We start from the raw sequence: 22,993 nt of genomic DNA on the forward strand, positions 1-22,993 counted from the left end.
CAAAGTGTGATCTTTTAGGCTTTAATATATATATATATATTTTTAATGACAAGGAAACGGTATACTTGAACCAGCAATGACAACTGTTATGGAATGAAACAGACCAAAGAAATGTGGGGCTCTTATGACTCTCCACAAAAAACTGGTAAGAAAAAAAAACAGGACATTCAAAAACAAACCATTATATCTCCCCGCCACCTTCCTCTCCCATCTTCAACAGAAAATTTATGTCAAGGTCCTATATTTGGGGTTCATAAGTTCAGCTCATTAAGAATGAGGCTGCGTTCTCAGGATGGAAATTAAAGTGTCATAGGATAAGAGGTAATGTCCTATTGTAGATTAAAAACTGGGTAAAAGATAGAAAACAGAGAGTAGGGTTTAGTGGTCAGTATTTTCAGTGGAGAAGGGTTGACAGTGGGGTTCTGCAGGGGTGTATGCTGGGACTGCTGCTTTTTCAAATATCTCTCTATATAAAACGCACCTCCAACGTTCTAATGAAGCCTCTGTTAGCCAACATTCTAAGTGAAGGGGGTGAGATCCCATTGTGTCTGCCCCGCCCACGCGTCAAACGTGATGACGTCGAGGGCGGAGCAATGACACTCAACCAATCGCATCGCTCGGCAGCGAAGCGTCAGGGAAGGAGGCGGCGCTCTCGACGTCTAGCCTTCCCTTCGCTGTGTTCCGCCTTCTTCTGACGTCAAGGATGACGTCAAAAGAAGGCGGAACACAGCGAAGGGACAGCTACATGTCGGGAGCGCCGCCTACTTCCCTGACGCTTCGCTGCCGGAACCGCCACAGAGGTACATTTTAAAAGAAGAAAAACAAAAAAAACGGATGCGAAGGGGGGGGGGCATGGATGCGGGGGGGGGGCATGGAAGGGAGAGAGGGGACTTGCTGGAAAAGGATGAATGGAGGCGGCAGGGGACACAGGAGCATGGATGGCCATGGATTGGAAGGGCAGGGCTCAGGGAGAGAGGGGAATTGCTGCAAAGGGATGAATGGAGGGGGCAGGGGACAGAGGAGCATGGATGGCCATGGATTGGGAGGGCAGGACTCAGGGACACAGGGAAATTGCTGGATAGGGATGAATACAGGGCACAGATGGGCATGGATGGATATGGATTGCAGGACAGGCCTCAGGCAGAGAGGGGAAATGCTGGATAGGGAAAAAAGGAGGAGCCAGGTGACAGAGGACCATGGATGGGCATGGATTGGAAGGGCAGGACTCAGGGAGAGGGGAATTGCTGGATAGGGATGAATGGAGGGGACAGATGGGCATGGATGGATATGGATTGCAGGGCAGGCCTCAGGCAGAGAGGGGAAATGCTGGATAGGGAAAAATGGAGGGGCCAGGTGACAGAGGAGCATGGATGGGCATGGATTGGAAGGGCAGGACTCAGGGACAGGGGAATTGCTGGATAGGGATGAATGGAGGGGACAGATGGGCATGGATGGATATGGATTGCAGGGCAGGCCTCAGGCACAGAGGGGAAATGCTGGATAGGGATGAATGGAGGGGGCAGGTTACAGAGTAACATGGATGGCCATGGATTGGGAGGGCACGGGTCACACTCTCTCTCTCATATACAATGTCTTTCTGACTCTCTCTCGCCCACACACACACACTCTCACTCACACTGTCTCTCACATACACACTTGCACACACTCTCATTCTCACACACACACTCTCTCACAAACACACTGACACCCAGACTCACTCTCTCACACAATCACACTTTCACTCTGACTCTCAAACAGTCACTCTCACATACACTCTCCCAAACATACACACTCCGAGGAAAACCTTGCTAGCGCCCGTTTCATTTGTGTCAGAAACGGGCCTTTTTTACTAGTTTTTTATAAATGATCTAGAGATGAGAATAACTAGTGTGGTAATTAAATTTGCTGATGAGACAAAGCTCTCTAACAGCACCGGGAGAGCATGGGATGAGACAAGTGTACTAGTAGATCGTCCACTAAGGCTGATATTTTAAATACAGATCACCCTATCAGAATTCCAGTAATTACAGAATTAGCAGGACATTTTCTGATTAGCAGGTCCAGAGTCAGCACCAATAGCAATGGGAATAAGGGGCATCCTTGCCTCGTATCTCTAAAGGTAGAGGTTCAGAGGTGATCCCATTGACATAGACCATGGCTAGGTGCATGATAATAAAGCCTGGATAGCATCCCCAAAGACGACCCCCCCCCCCCCCCCATGCCATATTTCTTCAATACCTTAAACATAAATTCCCAAGCTTTTTCTACGTCAAAACTGACAAGGATGCAGAGTTCTTTTTGTGAACGTACCACTTCTACAGTAGCCAGGATTTGATGAATATTTTTAACTGCATGGCGTTCACTTATAAACCCCACTTGAGGCTCCTCAATAATAGATGCCAATATTTTCAGCAGACGATTACACAAAATTGTAGCTAATAGTTTGGCTAAACACAACAAAAATTGAAATGGCAATGAAGAAGGCAAAGAAATGTAGAGAGTTCTATAGCATGGTACTTGGTAACGATCCTAGTCAAATGTTTCAAGAGTGGTGAGAACCAGACACAGCAAAGGTGACAGATGACAACATACGAATTCTGAAGGTGTGGTAATCAACTTTTACTGGCAGAATCAAGTCTCAACAAGAGCTGTGTTTCGGCCATAGGGCCTTCCTCAGAAGTTTATAAGTAAGATGTATAAAATATTATATATATATATATATATATATATATATATATATATATATATATATATATATATATATTCTATATAAGGTATAATAACTTAAAAATAGTTATAGCTAAACATACAAGCAAGTTCTGATATAACTATTATATTCAATCTTTATTTCATTATAACATAATTACAAATTCTTATTATTATTCAATATATTAAAACCCACAATAAACCATTCATTCTTCATTCATACATACATAACTTCTATATATAACATTAAAATGTTCAAATATTATAACACACATATAACTATCTTAATATATTTGCCAATTAAGTCTATAAGTACTAGTTCTCTCCAAGTCCTCTTAATATAATCGTTCACAAGTTCCGTGCTTTATCTTCTATGACCACAGTCACTTTAAAGTTATCAATATTCTTCCGATGACAATAACATTCCGTTGTAAAAATACAATCCGTTATAACTCTACTTGGTAAACAGGATTATATATCTTCTGTAGTTCTACATAACAAATCCACTCTTTCTCCTCTTAATTAGCAGATCATTTATTTTTCTGTCTTTATTATGAATTTCTCCATTTTAATTCAGTCATTTAACTGACATATAAAAAATGTGAAGACTTCATTGGTTTAAATTCAACGATATTGTTTCTTTCTCTTTCACCAAAACCCAACACGTACGTGTTTCGCTCCTCAGAGCGTCTTCAGGGGTTGTGATCGGCCAACGCAGACTGTTGGGCACTCGAAATTAATCTTTCTCTGAGTCGTCTCTCAAGACGCCCACACATGCGTTGGCCGATCACAACCCCTGAAGACGCTCTGAGGAGCGAAACACGTACGTGTTGGGTTTTGGTGAAAGAGAAAGAAACAATATCGTTGAATTTAAACCAATGAAGTCTTCACATTTTTTATATGTCAGTTAAATGACTGAATTAAAATGGAGAAATTCATAATAAAGACAGAAAAATAAATGATCTGCTAATTAAGAGGAGAAAGAGTGGATTTGTTATGTAGAACTACAGAAGATATATAATCCTGTTTACCAAGTAGAGTTATAACGGATTGTATTTTTACAACGGAATGTTATTGTCATCGGAAGAATATTGATAACTTTAAAGTGACTGTGGTCATAGAAGATAAAGCACGGAACTTGTGAACGATTATATTAAGAGGACTTGGAGAGAACTAGTACTTATAGACTTAATTGGCAAATATATTAAGATAGTTATATGTGTGTTATAATATTTGAACATTTTAATGTTATATATAGAAGTTATGTATGTATGAATGAAGAATGAATGGTTTATTGTGGGTTTTAATATATTGAATAATAATAAGAATTTGTAATTATGTTATAATGAAATAAAGATTGAATATAATAGTTATATCAGAACTTGCTTATATATATATATATATATATAAATATAAATATAAATAAAATATGTCTAAATGAATGAATACACGGCAATAACATTCATGACGGAGGATACAGCTGCAGAGAGAAACTAAAAGGCAAACATTAAAAAAAAAGTATATAGATATGTGTACAAAATGAAAAAAATCACTTTAAGAATGATATAAATTATGAATAGGTTAAATGTACAGACACTTCCTATAAATAATAAATTAATAGTACATAAGTACGTAAGTATTGCCATACTGGGACTTACCGAAGGACCATCAAGCCCAGCATCCTGTTTCTAACAGTGGCCAATCCAGGTTACAAGTACCTGGCAAGATCCCAAAACAATACAATACATTTTATTTATTTGTTACATTTGTATCCCATGTTTTCCCACCTATTTGCAGGCTCAATGTGGCTTACATAGTACCAGAGAGGCTTTGAAGTCTCCGGTAAACAAATACAAGGTAATGTGATAGGATAGAGTTCATGTACACTGTCACATTAGGGAGTCGTACAACGGAAGAGTTGAGTAATGTCTATTACGTACTTGAGTTTTGTTGTGTAGCAGAGTTCAGGCATTTAAGTTCGGTCGGTAGGGTATGCCTTTTGGAACAGGTTAGTCTTTAGTGATTTCCGGAAGTTTAGGTAGTTGTATGTCGTTTTCAAGGCTTTTGGTAATGCATTCCATAATTGCGTGCTTATGTTGGAGAAACTGGATGCATAGGTTGATTTGTATTTAAGACCTTTGCAGCTTGGGTAGTGAAGATTTAGAATTGTTTGTGTTGATTCAGATATGTTTCTGGTTGGTAAGTCAATCAGGTCTGTTATGTATCCCCGGGCTTCACCGTAGATGATTTTGTGAACCAGTGTAGCGTTTCGCGGAGGGGTTATGCTGCTTATCCTAGAAATAAGCAGTGAATTTTCCCGAAGTCCATTTTAATAGTGTTCTATGGACTTCTCCTTTAGGAAGCCATCCAAACCTTTTTAAAACCCTGCTTTTACTACATTCTCTGGCAACGAATTCCAGAGTTTAATCGCACGTCAAGTGAAAATATTTTCTCGGATTCATTTTAAATTTACTACTTCTGTAGCTTCATTGAGTGCCCCCTAGTCCTAGTATTTTTGGAAAGAATAAAAAAAAAAAGGCGCTTCATCTCTACCCATTTCACTCCACTCATTATTTTATAGACCTCTATCATATCTCCCCTCAGCTGTCTTTTCTCCAAGCTGAAGAGCCCTAGCCACTTCAGCCTTTCCTTATAGGGAAGTCTTCCCACCCCCTTTATCATTTTCGTCACCCTTCTCTGTACCTTTTCTAATTCCACTATATCTTTTTTGAGATGTGGCGACCAGAATTGAACACAATATTCGAGGTGCGGTCGCACCATGGAGCGATACAAAGGCATTATAACTGCCTCATTTTTGTTTTCTGTTCCTTTCCTAATAATACCTAACATTCTATTTGCTTTCTTAGCCGCAGCAGAACACTGAGCAGAAGGTTTCAACGTATCATCAATGACGATGCCTAGATCCCTTTTCTGGTCGGTGACTCCTGAAGTGGAACCTTGTATTACGTAGCTATAATTCGAGTTCCTCTTTCCCAAGTGCATCACTTTGCACTTGCTCACATTAAACATCATCTGCCGTTTAGACGCCTAACCTCCCAGTCTCGTATGGTTCTTTTACAATTTTTACGATCCTCTTGCAATTTAACAACTTTGAATAACTTTGTGTCAACGAATTTAATTACCTTGCTAGTTACTCCCATCTCTAGATTATTTATAAATATATTAAAAAGCATCGGTTCGAGCACAGACCCTTGGGGGGAACCCCAGTATCTACCCTTCTCCATTGAGAATACTGACCATTTAACCCTACTCTCTGTTTTCTATCTTTTAACCAGTTTTTAATCCAAAATAGTACACTATCTCTTATTCCATGACTTTCCAATTTCCTCTGGAGTCTTTCAGTGAGGTACTTTGTCCAACGCCTTTTGAAAATCCAGGTACACAGTATCTACTGGCTCACCTTTATCACGTTTGGTCACTCTTTAAAAGAAATGGAATAGATTGGTGAGACAAGATTTCCCTTCACTAAATCCATGTTGTTTGTGTCTCATTAATCCTTGCTTTTGAATATGCTCTGTAATTTTGTTCTTTTTAATAGACTCTACCATTTTTCCCAGGATCGATGTCAGGCTCACTGGTCAATTTCCCAGATCTCCTCTGGAACTTTTAAAAAAAAATCAGCATTACACTGGCCACCCTCCTATCTTCTGATACCAAGCTTGATTTTTAAAGATAAATTATATATTACTAACAATAGTTCTGCAAATTCATTTTTCAATTTTATCAGTACTCTGGGATGAATACCATCTGGTCCAGTAGATTTGCTACTTTTCAGTTTGTTAAATTGCCCTATTACAGTGATGGTGAACCTTTCAGAGACAGAGTGCCCAAACAGCAACCCAAAATCTAATTATTTATCGCAAAGTGCCGGTACTCATTTTGGGCGGGGTCACCACATATGACACCACCCCTATGATAGCCACACCCCTTACACCAGCCATGGCGCATATAAACAGACATCATTGAAAATATTATACTAGTATAGGAGAAAAAAACAACATGATTTTTTAAAATTATAAATCATTTTTGTAAGCTGTTACAGCTCCAGTATACCCAGTGCAAAATAAGACAGCAGATGTAAATTCTCAAATTGGACATAGTCCAAACACTAAAATGAAAAGAAAATGATTTTTTCTACCTTTGTTGTCTGGTGATTTTGTTTTTCTATCCATATTGGGCCTAGTCTCTGATTCTGCTGCTCTCTATCTGTTCTCTTAACTCCGTTTCCAGGGCTTCCTTTCCATTTATTTCTTTCTTCATTTCTTGCCCTCCATCTATGTCCAGCAACCCTCCTCTCCCCTCCAGCCACAAATGTCCAGCCACCCTTCTCTCCCCACTGCCCTCCCTCCCAGCACCAGGTAGGCCTCCCTCCCTCCCATCCAGCAGCACCCAGCACCAGGCCTCCCTCTCACACAGCAGCACCCAGCATCAGGCCTCCCTCCCCCCCACCCAGCACCAGACCTCCCTCCCTCCCTCGCACCCAGCAGCACCCAGCATCAGGCCTCCCTCGCACCCAGTATCAGGCCTCCCTTCCTCCCACCCAGCACCAGGCCTCCCTCCCACCGAGCATCAGGCCTCCCTCCCACCCAGCAGCACCCAGCATCAGGCCGCCCTGCCAGCACCAGGGCCCCCCCTCCTCCTCTGAAATTTAAAAGGAGTACCTCGGGGTTAAGGCGGCGTCAGCAGCAGCAGCAAAAGCGTGTTCTTTGCTTGGCGTACCTTCGGCCTTACCTTCTGTCTCTCAAGCTCTGGTCCTGCCTATGAGGGCGGGACCAGAGCTTGAGAGACAGAAGGGAAGGCCGAAGGCGCGCTGAGCAAAGAACATGCTTTTCGCTGCTTCTGACGCCGCCTTAACCCCGAGGTACGCCTTTTAAATTTGGAAGGAGGGGGGGCCCTGGTGCTGGGAGGGCGGGCGGGCGGCCTGGTGCTTGGTTGGTTGGAAGAAGGAGGGAAGGTGAGCGGCCTGGTGCTTGGTGGGAGGGTGGGAGGGCCGGTCTGGTGCTCGGTGGGAGGGAGGGAGACCGGCCTGGTGCTCGGAGGGAGGGAGAGTGGGCGGACCAGCGACGGCTCGCGTGCCAAAGGAGAGGGCTCTGCGTGCCCTCTCAGGCACGCGTGCCATAGGTTCGCCATCACTGCCCTGTTACATCCTCCAGGTGTATAGAGATTTCATTAAGTTTCTCCGACTTGTCACTTTGAATACCATTTCTGACACCAGTATCTCTCCGAAATCTTCCTCGGTGAAGACCGAAGAATTCATTTAATCTCTCCACTATGGCTTTGTCTTCCCTGATTGCCCCTTTTATCCCTTGGTCATCTAGCAGTCCAACAGATTCTTTTGCCGGCTTCTTGCTTTTAATATACTAAAAAAAAAAAATGTTACTGTGTGTTTTTGTCTCCAACATAATCTTTTTTTTTTTTTTTCCCCCAGAGTCCCTCTTTGCCTTCCTTATCAGCGCTTTGCATTTAACTTGCCATTCCTTATGATGTTTCTTATTATTTTCAGTCGGTTCCTTCTTCCATTTTCTGAAGGATTTTCTTTTAGCTCTAATAGCTTCCTTCACCTCACTTTTTAACCATGCCATCTGTTGTTTGGTCTTCCTTCCTCCTATTTTAATACATGGAATATATTTGTTTTTGTACAGCATCCATGCCTGATGTAAATTTTTGACCTTCGCAGCTGCTCCTCTAAGGTTTTTTTTTTTTTTTTTTTACCGTTCTTAAGGTTTTTTTTTTTTTTTACCGTTCTTCTCATTTTTGAAAGTTAAATGCTAACTTATTGGATTTCCTGTGTGTACTCCAAAGCCAACATCAAATCTGATATTAAGATAACTTATCAAGCAGCCCCAGCACCATGCTTATATTAAAATCAAAATTCCATAAAAGCTATAGGGTTGATGTGTCTAAAATAAGGATAAGCAACTTAAAATATATTTTAAAAAATCCATTACTCAGTGAAGAAGGATCCCATACATACAAAATAAAATTGTACACCTTTTATACAAAACAAAATTGCATACCACTTGAAATAAAACTAGGATCATTACTGTAAAAAACATCATATAGTACAAAGGAGCCACTCAGAGTCTACATACGTTAAATCCAATACCTTGTATGTTGCAGAAACAAAATATAAAGTAAAACACTGTCAATTTAAGAAAAGAAAAAGAGAAAAAAAAATACCTTGGCGATACTACCGTGGTATCACAATGAACTGACAACTCCAGACTTCGCGCCTTCTGTCTCGCTGCACCCTACGCCTGGAATAAACTTCCTGAGCCCCTACGTCTTGCCCCATCCTTGGCCACCTTTAAATCTAGACTGAAAGCCCACCTCTTTAACATTGCTTTTGACTCGTAACCACTTGTAACCACTCGCCTCCACCTACCCTCCTCTCCTCCTTCCTGTACACATTAATTGATTTGATTTGCTTACTTTATTTTTGTCTATTAGATTGTAAGCTCTTTGAGCAGGGACTGTCTTTCTTCTATGTTTGTGCAGCGCTGTGTACGCCTTGTAGCGCTATAGAAATGCTAAATAGTAGTAGTAGTAGTAGTAGTAATCAGTGAACACACTGAATAGCAGAAGAATATATTAATCACAGTGATAATCTAAAACAGAGAAAAAATAAAATGTGAATTAAAGTATAAGTAACACACTAAATGGCAAAATGTATTTATTTTTAACATGAATCAAAAGAAAAAAAAAATAAATATGAAGTTCATTCTCCATTATCATCAACACGCTGAATGGCAAAATGACTGGAAGACAGTTACTGGAGTTGGTTGGTACAAAAAAGTATTTAGCATAGCGGTACAGTGACTATAAAAGTAACTAACAACGATACATTGAGTAAAAAAATGCAGCATAACCGTGACACAAAGAAAATATATGGAGTAAAGTGCATCCCATGTTGTGCGAATTACATAAATTAAATATTACGAGGCAAGAAGTATATATATGTATTTGTGCATGTATTTATTTTTTTTAATTTTTGTTACATTTGTACCCCGCGCTTTCCCGCTCATGGCAGGCTCAATGCGGCTTACATATACAGGTACTTATTTGTACCTGGGGCAATGGAGGGTTAAATGATTTGCCCAGAGTCACAAGGAGCTGTATAGCAAGGACAAACAATTATGAGCAAATACCATGCTGTATGTATTAAAAACCAGACACTAAATAACAGCAGATGGAGAAAAACAAATATCTGTAAGACAAGTGTAAATCCACATTATCTGTAGCAACATAATACAAAACATATATGTGGGCTAGTAATAACTATAGAATGCACTTACTGCTCATATACAGACATAAGAATAGCCATACTGGGTCTCTGGTTTGATAGTTACATTGCTATTCAGAGATAGTTTGCACATTTAATTTTTTTTTGTTATAGACTAAAATATGTAAAAATGGAATGTCTATTGCATATGATATAAAAATTAGTTTAAAAAAAACTGTGGATGTGGGAAGAAACTGATCAAATAATCAGTGAGTGTCTATTTACTAGACCCTTCATGGCTTATATTTTTTTTTTCTTAGAGATGTTATGAACACAAACAATACAGAAATGGATTGAAGTTCTGTAAGCAGATCCTCTCGAATCCAAAGTTTGCGGAACATGGAGGTGAGTTTTAAACTGTGCTAGTATTTGTGCATGCTGTGCATTTTGGTGAAATAATTCATTTAAACCCCATTGAAACCTAAAGTTTTACATTTAATACTGGTGCATTTTAGTAAAGTAATTCATTTAAAAACAATTGAAATCTAAAGGTTTACGTTTAATACTGGTGCATTTTAGTAAAGTAATTCATTTAAAAACAATTGAAATCTAAAGGTTTACGTTTAACACTGGTGCATTTTGGTAAAGTAATTCATTTAAAAACAATTGAAATCTAAAGGTTTACGTTTAACACTGGTGCATTTTGGTAAAGTAATTCATTTAAAAACAATTGAAATCTAAAGGTTTACGTTTAACACTGGTGCATTTTGGTAAAGTAATTCATTTAAAAACAATTGAAATCTAAAGGTTTACGTTTAACACTGGTGCATTTTGGTAAAGTAATTCATTTAAAAACAATTGAAATCTAAAGGTTTACGTTTAACACTGGTGCATTTTGGTAAAGTAATTCATTTAAAACAATTGAAATCTAAAGGTTTACGTTTAAAACTGGTGCATTTTGGTAAAGTAATTCATTTAAAAACAATTGAAATCTAAAGGTTTACGTTTAACACTGGTGCATTTTGGTAAAGTAATTCATTTAAAAACAATTGAAATCTAAAGGTTTACGTTTAACACTGGTGCATTTTTAGTAGTAGAAATTCAAGGGCAAGGGATGGCTTTGAAGGTTCTCTGACAGGGTCTTTTGATTTTGATCTTTCCTTGCTTCAAATTACTAGCTAATCTGGTGTGTAGAAGTCTGGCTAATATCAGTTCAAATCCCCATTGGGGTTTTGCCCTGACAGTACTCCCTGGACCAATCTACTACCAGAGAATCTAGAAACTACCTCTTCAAAGAATTTAAGCCTGCTTGGGGGAGATGTAAGGGTAGTGATAACAGGATTGAGCGATTGCATTAAAGATATGGATAATGGAGGGGAAGGGAGCAACAAATTCTCTTTGTACATCAGAATCCTCACACAGTTGAGTGTCTTCCTGAGATGTCTCAGTTTAGACTTTAATTCCCTCCCATTCATCCCTGATATGATCTCTGATTTATGGGCCCTTGAACTAATTAGGAGACTAGAAATTTAATTAGGTCATCTCCATCAGCCAGTAATTAAATCTTAAAAACACAGTCTTAGGTTCATAGAGGGGAGCCTAGTGATAACATTTAATAATAGCAAAGCCTAGCATATAACTAGCAATCTTAAGGGACTTTAGTTTACATATTCCTACTCCATTAGCAGCTTAATTAGGAAATCACAAATAATATGATGTAGGCAGCAGTCCAGCAGCGAGAGAGGGGCTATCCAGTCTTTTGCTTTGAGTGTCACATGTTTGATTATCTCCCAGTTGATAAGTCATGTGTGTGTACTCTGTGCAAGGAGCTTCTAGCACTCTGGGAATGGTCCAATCTCTGGAGGCTAGAGTAGCAGACTTGGAGGAGCTGAGGCAGACAGAGAAGTATATGGAAGAGGGCTGTAGAGACATAGTAGAGTAGTCCCACCTCCACTCTGGCAACCTCTGTCCTGCCATAGAAGAAAGTCACCTGAAGGGAGAGCATCACTGTGAAGAGGCAGGAAGTGATCCTGTAGCCAGGACCTGCCCTCCAGGGGATGCAATATCCTTGCACACTGAGGATGTTTCTCCAGGGGCATTTCCCCAGGAGAGGCGAATTAGAATGGCCATTTTTGTTAGGGATTCAATCATTAGACGTGTAGATAGCTGGGTGGTTGTAAGGATTGCTTAGTCACTTGTCTGCTGGGTGCGAAAGTGGCGACCTCACACATCACCTAGACAAGATTTTAGATGGTGCTGGAGGGAGGGGGATGCAATATCCTCGCACACTGAGGATGTTTCTCCAGGGGCTTTTCCCCAGGAGTGGCGAATTAGAATAGCCGTTTTTGTTGGAGATTTGATCATTAGACATATAGATAGCTGGGTGGATGTGAGGATCGCTTAGTCACTTGCCTGCCTGGTGCGAAGGTGGCAACCTCACGCATCACCTAGACAAGATTTTAGATGGTGCTGGGAGGGGGTGGAATCTGTTGTTTTTATACATGTGGGTGCCAGTGACATCGGAAAATGTGGGAGAGAGGTTCTGAAAGCCAAATTTAGGCTTGTAGGTAGAAAGCTGAAATCCAGAACTGCTAGGGTAGTGTTTTCAGAAGTGCTCACTGTTCTATGCGAAGGACCCAAGAGACAGGCAGAGCTCCAGAGTTTAAATGCGTGGATGACACAGTGGTGCAGGGTGAAGGGTTTTAGATTTGTTACAAACTGAGCAATATTCTGGTATAGGGGGTACCTATTCGGAAAGATGGGTGGAACCAGGCTGATAGCATCAAAGTTTGAAAAGGAAATAGAGTAGCTTTTAAATTAGAAACAGACACGCAGAAGTGCATGGTTCGAAGAAGGTATCCTTGAAGGATATCACCATAACAGGGAAGATGGGGCATCCCAATAACAAAGTTGACCAGGTTTCTATAAAGAGCAGACAAATTTTAAAGATAGCATATTATTACTGTCAATAGGAATAAAAAACATTGCTTTCATTGTCTGTATGCAAATGCCAGAAGCCTAAGAAATAAGATGGGAGAGTGAGAATATATTTTACTAAATGAAAAGATAGGTATAATAGGCATCTCTGAGACCTGGTGGAAGGAAGATAACCAATGGGACACTGTGATGCCAGAATACAAATTGTATTGGAGCAATAGGGTGGACATAATTGGTGGAGGGGATAGCATTATGCGTTAGAGGGCCTTGAATTAAATAGACACAAAACACACCTTGGAATTCCTATGGATAGAAATTCCAAGTGTGAAGGGGAAAAGGATAGTGAGAGGAGTGTACTACCGTACACCTGGCCAGAATGAACAGATAGATGCAGAAATTAGGGAGGCTAACAAACTGGGTAACATAATAGTAATAATGGGTGATTACAGTTACCCTGATATTGACTGGATAAATGTAACATAAGGGCATGCTAGGGAAGAAAGGTTCCTAGATGAAATCAAGGACTGCTTTGTGGAGCATTTGATTCAGGAACCAATGGTGGGGTGGGGGGGGGGGGGAGGTACTACTCTAGCCCTAGTCCTTAGTGGAGCGCATGATCTGTTGCAGAAAGTAATGGTGCTGGGGCCACTTGATAACAGTGATCATTACATAATCAGATCTGATATATAGAGTGAGTGTACACAAGAAGTCCATTATGGTAGCATTTAACTTTCAAAAAGAAGACTATGATAAAATGAGGAGAATGGTCAAAAGAAACTTATAGGAGTAGCTGCAAAGGTCAGAAATTTACATCAGGTGTGGATGTTATTAAAAGCTTCCATCCTAGAAGCCCAGACCAGATATATTCCATGTATTAAATGTGGAAGGAAGGCCAAACAGCGGCCGGCATGGTTAAAGTGAGGTGACGGAAGCTGTTAGTTAAAAGAATATCCGATTGAAAATAATAGGAAACAGTACAAGGAATGAAAGGTACTCTTTTACTTTATTTTATTTCATTATTTTCCTTTTTTTCCTCTTTCAGTCTCCTTTCCTTACAATTTGATGGTGTTCCTGATTTTTTTCCCTTGTTTGACTGATGTATATCGACTTACCTTATTGAGGAAAGGCGATTCAGCAAGTTCTAACAAACCATAAGTCAAATGTAAAACGTTAATGAGGAAGGCAAAGAAAGACTTTGTAAAAGAAGATTCCATTGGAGGCAAAAACATATAATACAATTTTTTTAAAAGTATATTAGAAGCAAGAAGCTGGTAAAATAATTAGTTGGACCACTAGATGACCGAGGGGCAAAATGGGCACTCTGGTATTCTCAGTGGAGAAAGGTAGATAATGGGGCTCCTCAGGGGTATGAGCTGGGACCACTGCTTTTTAACATATTTATAAATGATCTAGAGATGAGAATAACTAGTGAGGTAATTAATGACCCGATGATCAGAAGCCCTGTGCTGTTCAAACAGTGCTCTAAAAATAACGCTTCTATGATCAGAGCTAAAAACTTGAGACCACATAAAATGAGTGAGCTGGTGGGAGGAGGAAAGGACAGGGGGACAAAATGGGACAATGCAGAATATAGAGGAGGTGGGAAGAGATGGAGCAATGCAGGATATGTGGGGTGGGGAGAGAGAGTAGTGCAGACACTGAGAAAAGAAAAAGATGGTGTGCTGCAGGATATTGGGGGGGGGGGGGGTAGGAGAGACGGAGCAGTGCAGACTATGGGGAGGCGAAAAGATGGAGCAAAGCAAGATAGGGAGGGTGCAGATAGAAGCAGTAGTGCAGACCATGGGGGGGGGGAGGGGGTGGTGGAGATGGGGCAATGTAGGATATGGGGGTGGGGAAAGAGAGCAATGCATAATATGATGGGGAAGAGATGTGGCAATGTAGAATATGGGAGGTCGGGACAGACTGAGCAATGCTGAATATGGGAGGGGGAGATTGAGCAGTTCAGGGTATAGGGGGAGACAAAAGGGAGTACTAGATGGTTGGGGGTGGGGGAGAGAAAGTGATGGGACACTGAGGGATTTTGGTTTTTGTGGTACTGGTAGTAGGGAGAGGTGGAGAAATGGAGGTATGCTAGATGGTTGGGGAAGGCCGGGTCCGAGAGACAGGGCAATGCTAGATGGTGATGGTGTGTGAGAGGGAAGAGATTGGTGATGCTGGATGGTGAGGGGGAAAAGAGAGAGATGAGTTGATTGTAGATGATGGCGAGAGAAAGTAACAATGATGGATAGTTGGAGAAGAGAGAGAAAGGGGGTGATGCTGGATGGCAGAGAAGAGAGGCAGAGAAGAGATGTTGGAATTGGGGGATGGAAGAAAGAAAAAAGAAAGAATGGAGATGGTGGACATGGGACTAGAAGGGAAATGCACAGAGAAGGCAGGAGATGCCACCCATGGATGGGTGGGAAAGGGATGAGCTGAAAACTAGATAGATTCGAGAAGGAGGCAGAAAAATGGAAGAAAGTTGGATATGAAAGATGGATATAGAGCAGGGAATGAAGAAAGGAGTAGAGAAAAGAAATAGTGAATGGACAGTAGACCCTGGAAACAGAGTTCAGAGTACAGAGAGAGGGAAACAAGATAATTAGAAAAATAAAATAACCAGACAACAAATAAGAAAAATGATTTTATTTTCAGTTTAGTACAGTGGTTCCCAAACCTGGTCCTGGAGGCACCCCAGCCAGTCAGGTTTTCAGTATATCCACAATGTATATTCATGAGATAGTTTTGCATGCAGTGGAGGCAGTGCTTGCAAATCTCTCTTATGAATATTCATTGTGGGTATCCTGAAAACCTGACTGGCTGAGGTGCCTCCAGGACCAGGTTTGGGAACCACTGCTTTAGTAATTGAAATGTGTCAGTTCTGATAATTTGCACTGTACGGGAGGAAATGTGAGGGGGGACGGGACGCTTTATGCAATTAATCGTGTGATTAAAAATTTTAATCAGTGTGCAGCCCTAATATTTACCAATGTAACCTCAACCTGATCTATACTACTACTACTATTTAGCATTTCTATAGCGCTACAAAGCATACGCAGCGCTGCACAAACATAGAAGAAAGACAGTCCCTGCTCAAAGAGCTAATTACATGGACAAATAAGTACCTTCTCCCCTTTTTTTTTTTGGCTGTGCATTCGACTGGGGGGGGGGGTGGACCCCTACTACTACTACTTATCATTTCTGTAGCGCTACTAGACGTACACAGCGCTGTACACTGGATATAGAGAGACAGTCCTGGCTTGAAAGAGCTTGCAATCTAACTAGGACAGGACAACTAAGCGAGAAGGGGATTACAAAGGTGGGAATGTTAAAAATGGGTGCTGAACAAGTGAGTAAGGTTTAGGCGTTAAAAGCGACATCAAAAAGGTGGACTTTTAGCCTAGATTTGAAGACAGCCAGAGATGGAGCTTGACGTACAGGTTCAGGGTTCAGGAAGTCTATTCCAGACAAATGGTGCAACAAGATACAAGGAACGGAGTCTGGAGCTGGCAGTGGAGGAGAAGGGTGCAGGTAAGAGAGATTTACCCAGTGAACGGAGTTTCTGGGGAGGAGTGTAGGGAGAGATAAGAGTGGAGATGTACTGAGGAGCTGCAGAGTGAATGCACTTGTAAGTCAATAAGTGGAGTTTGAACTGTATGCGGAAACTTATAGGGAGCCAATGAAGTGACTTGAGGAGAGGGCTAATACTAGTGGAATATAAGTCATGCAGCAGAATTTTGAACAGATTGGAGGGGAGAGAGATGGCTGTGAGAAGCAAGTTGCAATAGTCTAAGTGAGACATAAGAGTGTGGATAAGGGTTCTGGTAGTGTTCTCAGAAAGGAAAGGATGAATTTTGGTGATATTATAGAGAGAGAAATGACAGGTTTTAGCAGTCTGTTGAATATGTGCAGAGAAGAAGAGAGAGGAGTCGAAGATGACCCCAAGGTTATGAGCTGATGAGAGGAGTCGAAGATGACCCCAAAGTTACGAGCTGATGAGACAGGAAGGATGAGAGTGTTATCCACAGAGATAGAGAATGGGGGAAGAGGAGAGGTTGGTTTAGGGGGAAAGATAAGAAGCTCAGCCTTGGTCATGTTTACTTCAGATGGCGGTGAGACATCCAGGCAGCAATGTCAGACAGGCAGGCTGATACTTTGGCCTAGATTCCTACTGAGATTTCTGATGTGGAGAGGTAGATCTGGGAGTCATCAGCATAAAAGTGATACTGAAAACCATGGGATGAGATCAGAGTACCAAGGGAAGAAGTATAGATGGAGAAAAGAAGAGGTCCCAGGACAGATCCCTAAGGTACACCAACTAATGGTGGGATAGAAGTGGATGAGGATCCACCAGAGTATGCACTAAAAGTACGATGGGAGAGATAAGAAGAAAACCAGGAAAGAATGGAGCCCTGAAATCCAAGTGAGAACAGCATATCAAGGAGTAGGCTGTGATCAACAGTGTCAAAAGCAGCAGATAGATCAAGAAGGATGAGGATAGAAGAGACCTTTGGATCTGGCCAGGAACAGGTCATTGGAGACTTTAGCAAGTGCTGTTTCAGTTGAATGAAGAGGGAAAGCCAGATTGAAGAGGATCAAGAATAGCTTGGGATGAAACAAAGTCAAGACAACTGCGGTGAACAGCACGTTCAAGTATCTTGGACAGGAAAGGGAGGAGGGAGATGAGACAATATTTGGATGGACAGGTAGGGTTCGATGAAGGTTTTTTGAGGAGTGGTGTGACTATGGCATATTTGAAGGCATCAGGAACAGTTGCAATGGAAAATGAAAGATTGAGGATGTAACAGATAAAAGGGATGACAGTAGAAGAGAGAGGTTAAAGCGACTAGGGCTCTTCAGCTTGGAGAAAAGACAGCTGAGGGGGAGATATCAGAGGTCTATAAAATAATGAGTGGAGTGGAACGGGTAGATAGGAAGCATCTGTTTACTCTTTCCAAAAATACTAGGACTAGGGGCATGCAATGAAGCTAAAAAAGAAGTAAATGTAAAACGAATCTGAGAAAAGTTTTCTTCATTCAACGTGTAATTAAACTCTGGAATTCGTTTCCAGAGAATGTGGAAAAGGCGGTTAGCTTAGTGGGGTTTAATAAAGGTTTTGGTTGGCTTCCTAAAGGAAACGTCCATAGATCATTATTAAAATAGGCTTGGGAAACTTCTGCTGCATATTTCTGGGATAAGCAGCATAAAATGTTTTGTACTTTTTTGGGATCTTGCCAGGTATTTGTGACCTGGATTGGCCCTGTTAGAAACAGGATGCTGGGCTTGTTGGACCTTTGGTCTTTCCCAGTATGGCAATACTTATGTACTTACGTACTTATGTAGATGGGTGGGAATAGGATCAGAGGAACAGGTAGTTGGTTTCGAGGAGGAAAGAAAATGTGCAGTTTTTTTCAGTGATTTCAGAAAAGGAAGAAAAGGAGGTGGGGGTTAAAGGAGTGTTGAAAGAATGGACTAAGATAAGGAGAGGTGGAGGTGGTGACTACTACATCCAGTTGACAAATTCTCGTGGCTCAAACCCTCAACGTCTCTTTGCCACACTGAACTCTCCTCAAAGTACCTTCACCTCGTCCCCAGACTCTGGCTGAGTACTTGGTTGAAAATTCAAGGTTAATCTTGTGAACCTTATCAGGAAAGTACTCAGCCAGAGTCTGGGGACGAGGTGAAGATACTTTGAGAAGAGTGTGGCAAAGAGACATTGAGGGTTTGAGCCAAGAGAATTTGTCAACTGGATGTAGTAGTCCTGTTTGTCAAGTGAAAGAGCAGACTGAAAGGTGGTCAGCAAGAATTTGAAATGTATGAAGTCAGCATGAGCATGGGATTTCAGCCAAAGGCGTTCAGTAGATCGGGCACAGGAACATAGGTAGCGGATTCTAGAGGTCAGCCAAGGCTGGGGTGTGGTACACCTTACAGAACGGGGAACAGGAGGAGTGAAAGTATCCAGAGCAGAGGAGAGAGTAGTATGGCAGATTTGGATAACATAGTGGTAGAGAAGAGATTTGAAATCTAGGAGTACAGAGTAGAAGGGTCAATAATCTGAAGATTCCTAAATGTATTGGTTGAGATTGGATGGGCCGGAGGGGGAAGATGTTTAAGTGTGAATGTTTTCAGTTGATGGTCAGAGAGGGAAAGAGCTGAGGTGTAGAAACTGAAGAGTGAGCAGTTTGAGAAGAAGATAAGATCAAGGCAGTGGCCAGTCTGGTTAGTGGCGGTAGTGGAGCACAGTTGATGATTGAAGGAGGATGTTAAAGTGAGAAACTGAGAAGCATAAGAGTCAGAGGGATCATTTAGCATGAGTGTTAAAATCCTTTAAGGCCCCCCCACGGAGCTATGCCCCTGCTACCTTCTGTTTTTGCTGAGGTAGTTGAGGAGGGAGAGATTCTGGCTGAAGAGGATGTTCCTATAGCAGTTAACACTTTTTTCCTTAAGGAGGAATTGACTTCCTTTATGGCTAAGGCTCTAGAGGCTCTGAATGTTTATATCTCAAAGTCACAAAACCCCTCAGTCTCTACTCCTGGGATGGCTAGCGTACTGGAAGCCGCCTAAAGCGTTCTCTGTACTTGAGGCAATGCACAAGCACATTTTGGGTCAATGGACCACCCCAGCTTCCAGTCTCAGGGTGGCCTCAGCCAAGACTCTCCTTTCTTTTGCTCAGGACACGCTTGGGAGACTTACATTATTTTAAGTTGATTCTTTGGTGGCTGCAAGCACAAAAAAAAAAAAAAAACAACTCCATCCTGCTGGTGGAGGGTTGAATGGCCTTAAAGGATGTGCAGGATGGGACATTGGGCTCTTCTTGACCTACTCCTGTCCCTAGCTTAGCTCCCCACTCTGCTGTCTGTGGCCATACAGTGTGGTCGAGCCTAACATTCGCTCCCAGGTCACAATCGCGGGATCATTCTGGTTGAGCAGCCCCTAGTCGCACTTCTTAGTGACACTGTGCAGTTTTGGTTTGGTCCCCATCCCCCCCACCCCTCTTGCCTGTTCACCCTGTTTGGATGTATTCCCCACAGGCTTCCCCTGCAGCTCCCAGGCTTTCCAAAATTGCTCCCTTCAGTAGCACATATAGGGGCAGGCCAGCGTGCGTCTGCCATAGAGTAGAGCACGCTGATGGCACAGGCTGCAGAGCCAGAAGCTGAGCCAGGGGTACTGGATTATTTTTCTAGTGGGTGATTGTGGCTTATTCAATCGGTCTGCCTTTCTATCAGGGAGCATTTTACAGGTGCTGTTCCTTTCCCCCCCTCCAGCACAAAAGTGGATAAATTTGCTCTCATAGCTGTTCCTGCCAGGACAAATTGACAGTTAATCCTCGTTTCATTCTCAATTTACTTGGGTGGTGGTGGGAATTCCCTGCTGGTAGGAAGGCGTAATACCCGGCTTTTGCTGGAGCAGGCCCCAACCCCTGGGTAGCGGATCCAGATCCTCCTCCTGTGGATTGGTCCCTGGAGCGGTGCCGCCTGGGGTGTATCCTGCGGTTCAGGATCTCAAGGAGCCTACTTGCCTGTTCCTCTTTAGCTCCCACACTGACGTTTTCTTTGCCTTGCAAGTCTAGAGCATCTCTTTCAGTTTCAAGCGATGCCGTTTGGGTTTTCTAAGATTGTGGTAGCTGCCTTCCTGAGAAAAGAGGGAATCAGAGTGCATCCCTGTCTGGATGACTGGCTGATCAGGGCCTCATCGGAGCAGATGAGTTGTCAAATGACTAGCCATGTCATGCACTTTTGCATCTCGAGGCTAGGTTGTCAATCTGTATAAGAGTCATCCAGCTCAATGTAGACTTTGGAGTATCTGGGAGTATGATTCAGTGTGACCTGGGGCCAAGTGTCTATCCCAGAACGGAGAAGGCACAAGCTTAGAGTACAAATTTGCTGCTTGTTGCAAATTCTGAATCCCCGATCTTGGGATTATGTTCCATTGCTGGGCTCTACACTGGTGTCCTTGGAGGTGGTGTGTTGGGCCAGAGCTCCCATGTGTCCGCTCCAGCAGTCTGTCTTGTCCTGGTGGTCATCAGTTTCTCAGGGCTACAATTAGCGTCTCACATGGAGACCTCTGGCGAAGCACAGTATGTTGGGGTGGCTTCAACCGAACAAGCTCCTCAGAGGTGTGTTTCTGGTGTCTCCTCTTTGGATAGCTGTAGACAGATACCAGCCTGACGGGTTGGGAAGCCCACTGTCTTCAACACACTGCTCAAGGTCTATGGAGCTGCACAGCAATGCTGCGGCAGTCCAGTTGGCTGGGGCTCAGAGTGTTACACAATGCTCCGCAAGTCTTTTAATCTGTTTTGGAGGGTTCTCTCAGTCAGCATGATGGCAGAAGATTCTATTAACAGGCAGGGTGTCACTTGTTGTTTCCTATGGTAACGGAAGCACGCATTCTATTTCACTGGGCAGAAAAACATTTGTAGCAGCTTTCAGCTGCCTACCTAGTGAAAATTGTCAATGGGCAAGCGGGTTTCCACAGCAGTAACTCGCTGGACCCAACGGAATTGGAGCTCTGGTACTGGACACCTTCCAGCTGGTAACTTAGAGGTTGGGCACATTTCTAATAGATTCCATGGCGACACGTCACACTGTCTGAGTTTCCAGGTTTCTTCGGCAGAAGAAGGGAGGACGGTCAGAAGGCGTATTTACTGTTCTTCAGCCTTGGCCGGAGTCGGCCCAGATTTGTGTTCCCAACCTCTAATAGGTCGAGGTCTTTATAGAATCATTCGGTTTGCTCCGGATTGGCCCAGGAAGCTAGGCCAAACGTGCTTGACTCATTGGTAGGCAAACCGTTTGCCTTCCTGTGAATCACAGACTTCTCCGTCAGAGTCCCTTCGACTTTGGTCTTACGGCCTGCCTGGCTTTTGAGAGGCCAAATTGAGAAGAAAAGGATGTGCTGATGATATTGTTGCAACATTATGGCAAAAAAAAAAAAAGCGCTCATCTTCCATGTATTTATTTGATATCAGTATTTGATAAACTTAGTTCATGCTGAGTGTCGAAGAGTGACCAACAGGCTGCTATGAGAATTTGAGGCTGTTTTCTTTCAGTGTTTTGATAAGCAGTATTTAAGAGGGACTGTGAGATCCATGCCGCTACAGAGAGCGTAAGGAATGAGGATAAAAAGATGAAGCAATGGTCACGTATGTAGATGTCCAGGTTTGATTCAAATGGTGCAGAAACCCAGGAGAGAGCAATACAAGAAGGGTTTAGGAGGGGGAAGGGACGATGAGGTACTCACACCACCAAATGAGAGCGATTCAAGGCAGTGTTCCCTCAAAGCTGTACACATGTGCATGCACTTACCAGGCACGTAGCCAGATCTCCAATTTCATGGATGCCAGAGCACGTGGTGGTGGTGGGGGGGGGGTGTAAATTTTTTTTCTCGTCCTGCTGCTCTTCCCCCCCCACCCCATGACCCCCCTACATATTTGAACTGGTGAGGTTCCCAACCCCACTAGGTAGAAGTGCTGCTTCACCTGCAACCACTGCTATCTCCTTGCCAGTCTTTCCTCCTAGTGCATGCTTGGCTTCTGAGAAACCAAGCAGGCATAGGAGAGCCCTGCCCCCTGTAGATGCTCGGTTTAGCGAAACTGAACATGCATGGCAGAGGTGTAGGCCAGGTACCGTGGTCACAAGATGAGGAGCACTTCCACTGCATTATACTTGCTGAGGTACTCTTGTTAAGCAGTTCTCAAACCTGAACTTAGCCTGTTAAAAAAATTGTGTACACATCCTGTCAAGAATTAGAGTAAATTGGAAACAAGAGTGATATTTGCTGACATTAAGGATGCAGTGGTTATGATTTATTCTATTTAAATACCACATAAAGCAAAGCAGTTTACATAAAGTCTATAAAATAAAATTAGGAAAGGAATGCCATTAAAATAAAAAAGGGAAGAGGAAAAGTAATGGTGGGACTAGAATTATCGTGTACAGTGTGAGACAAGGAGGTCTGGTTATATGTCTGTATAAGTCAATGATGAGACCACTTTGGGGGGTATTTTATGAGACCCAACTCTGTACCTGTTTTTATATGAATCTGCATAGAAGTCATAATACCCCCTTTTTTTTAACATGGTAGATGCATAGGCTTTTGAGAGTAGGCTTGGAA

The 22,993-nt window shown here is 42.4% G+C and overlaps 1 protein-coding gene across 1 annotated transcript in view; it reads left to right on the top strand.

Annotated features, from left to right (window-relative positions):
- The window catches only part of LOC115458793 (N-alpha-acetyltransferase 15, NatA auxiliary subunit-like), a gene marked incomplete at its 3' end in the record, with an annotated part of 69,769 nt that overhangs the window by 37,956 nt on the left and 8,820 nt on the right, over positions 1–22,993 (top strand). Inside the window, exon 2 of the mRNA XM_030188603.1 lies at positions 10,270–10,354. Within this exon, the coding sequence (XP_030044463.1) occupies positions 10,270–10,354 (85 nt within the window). The remainder of the gene's footprint in view (positions 1–10,269; positions 10,355–22,993) is intronic.

The sequence above is a fragment of the Microcaecilia unicolor genome, unplaced genomic scaffold, assembly GCF_901765095.1.
Source record: "Microcaecilia unicolor unplaced genomic scaffold, aMicUni1.1, whole genome shotgun sequence".
Lineage (NCBI taxonomy): Eukaryota > Metazoa > Chordata > Amphibia > Gymnophiona > Siphonopidae > Microcaecilia > Microcaecilia unicolor.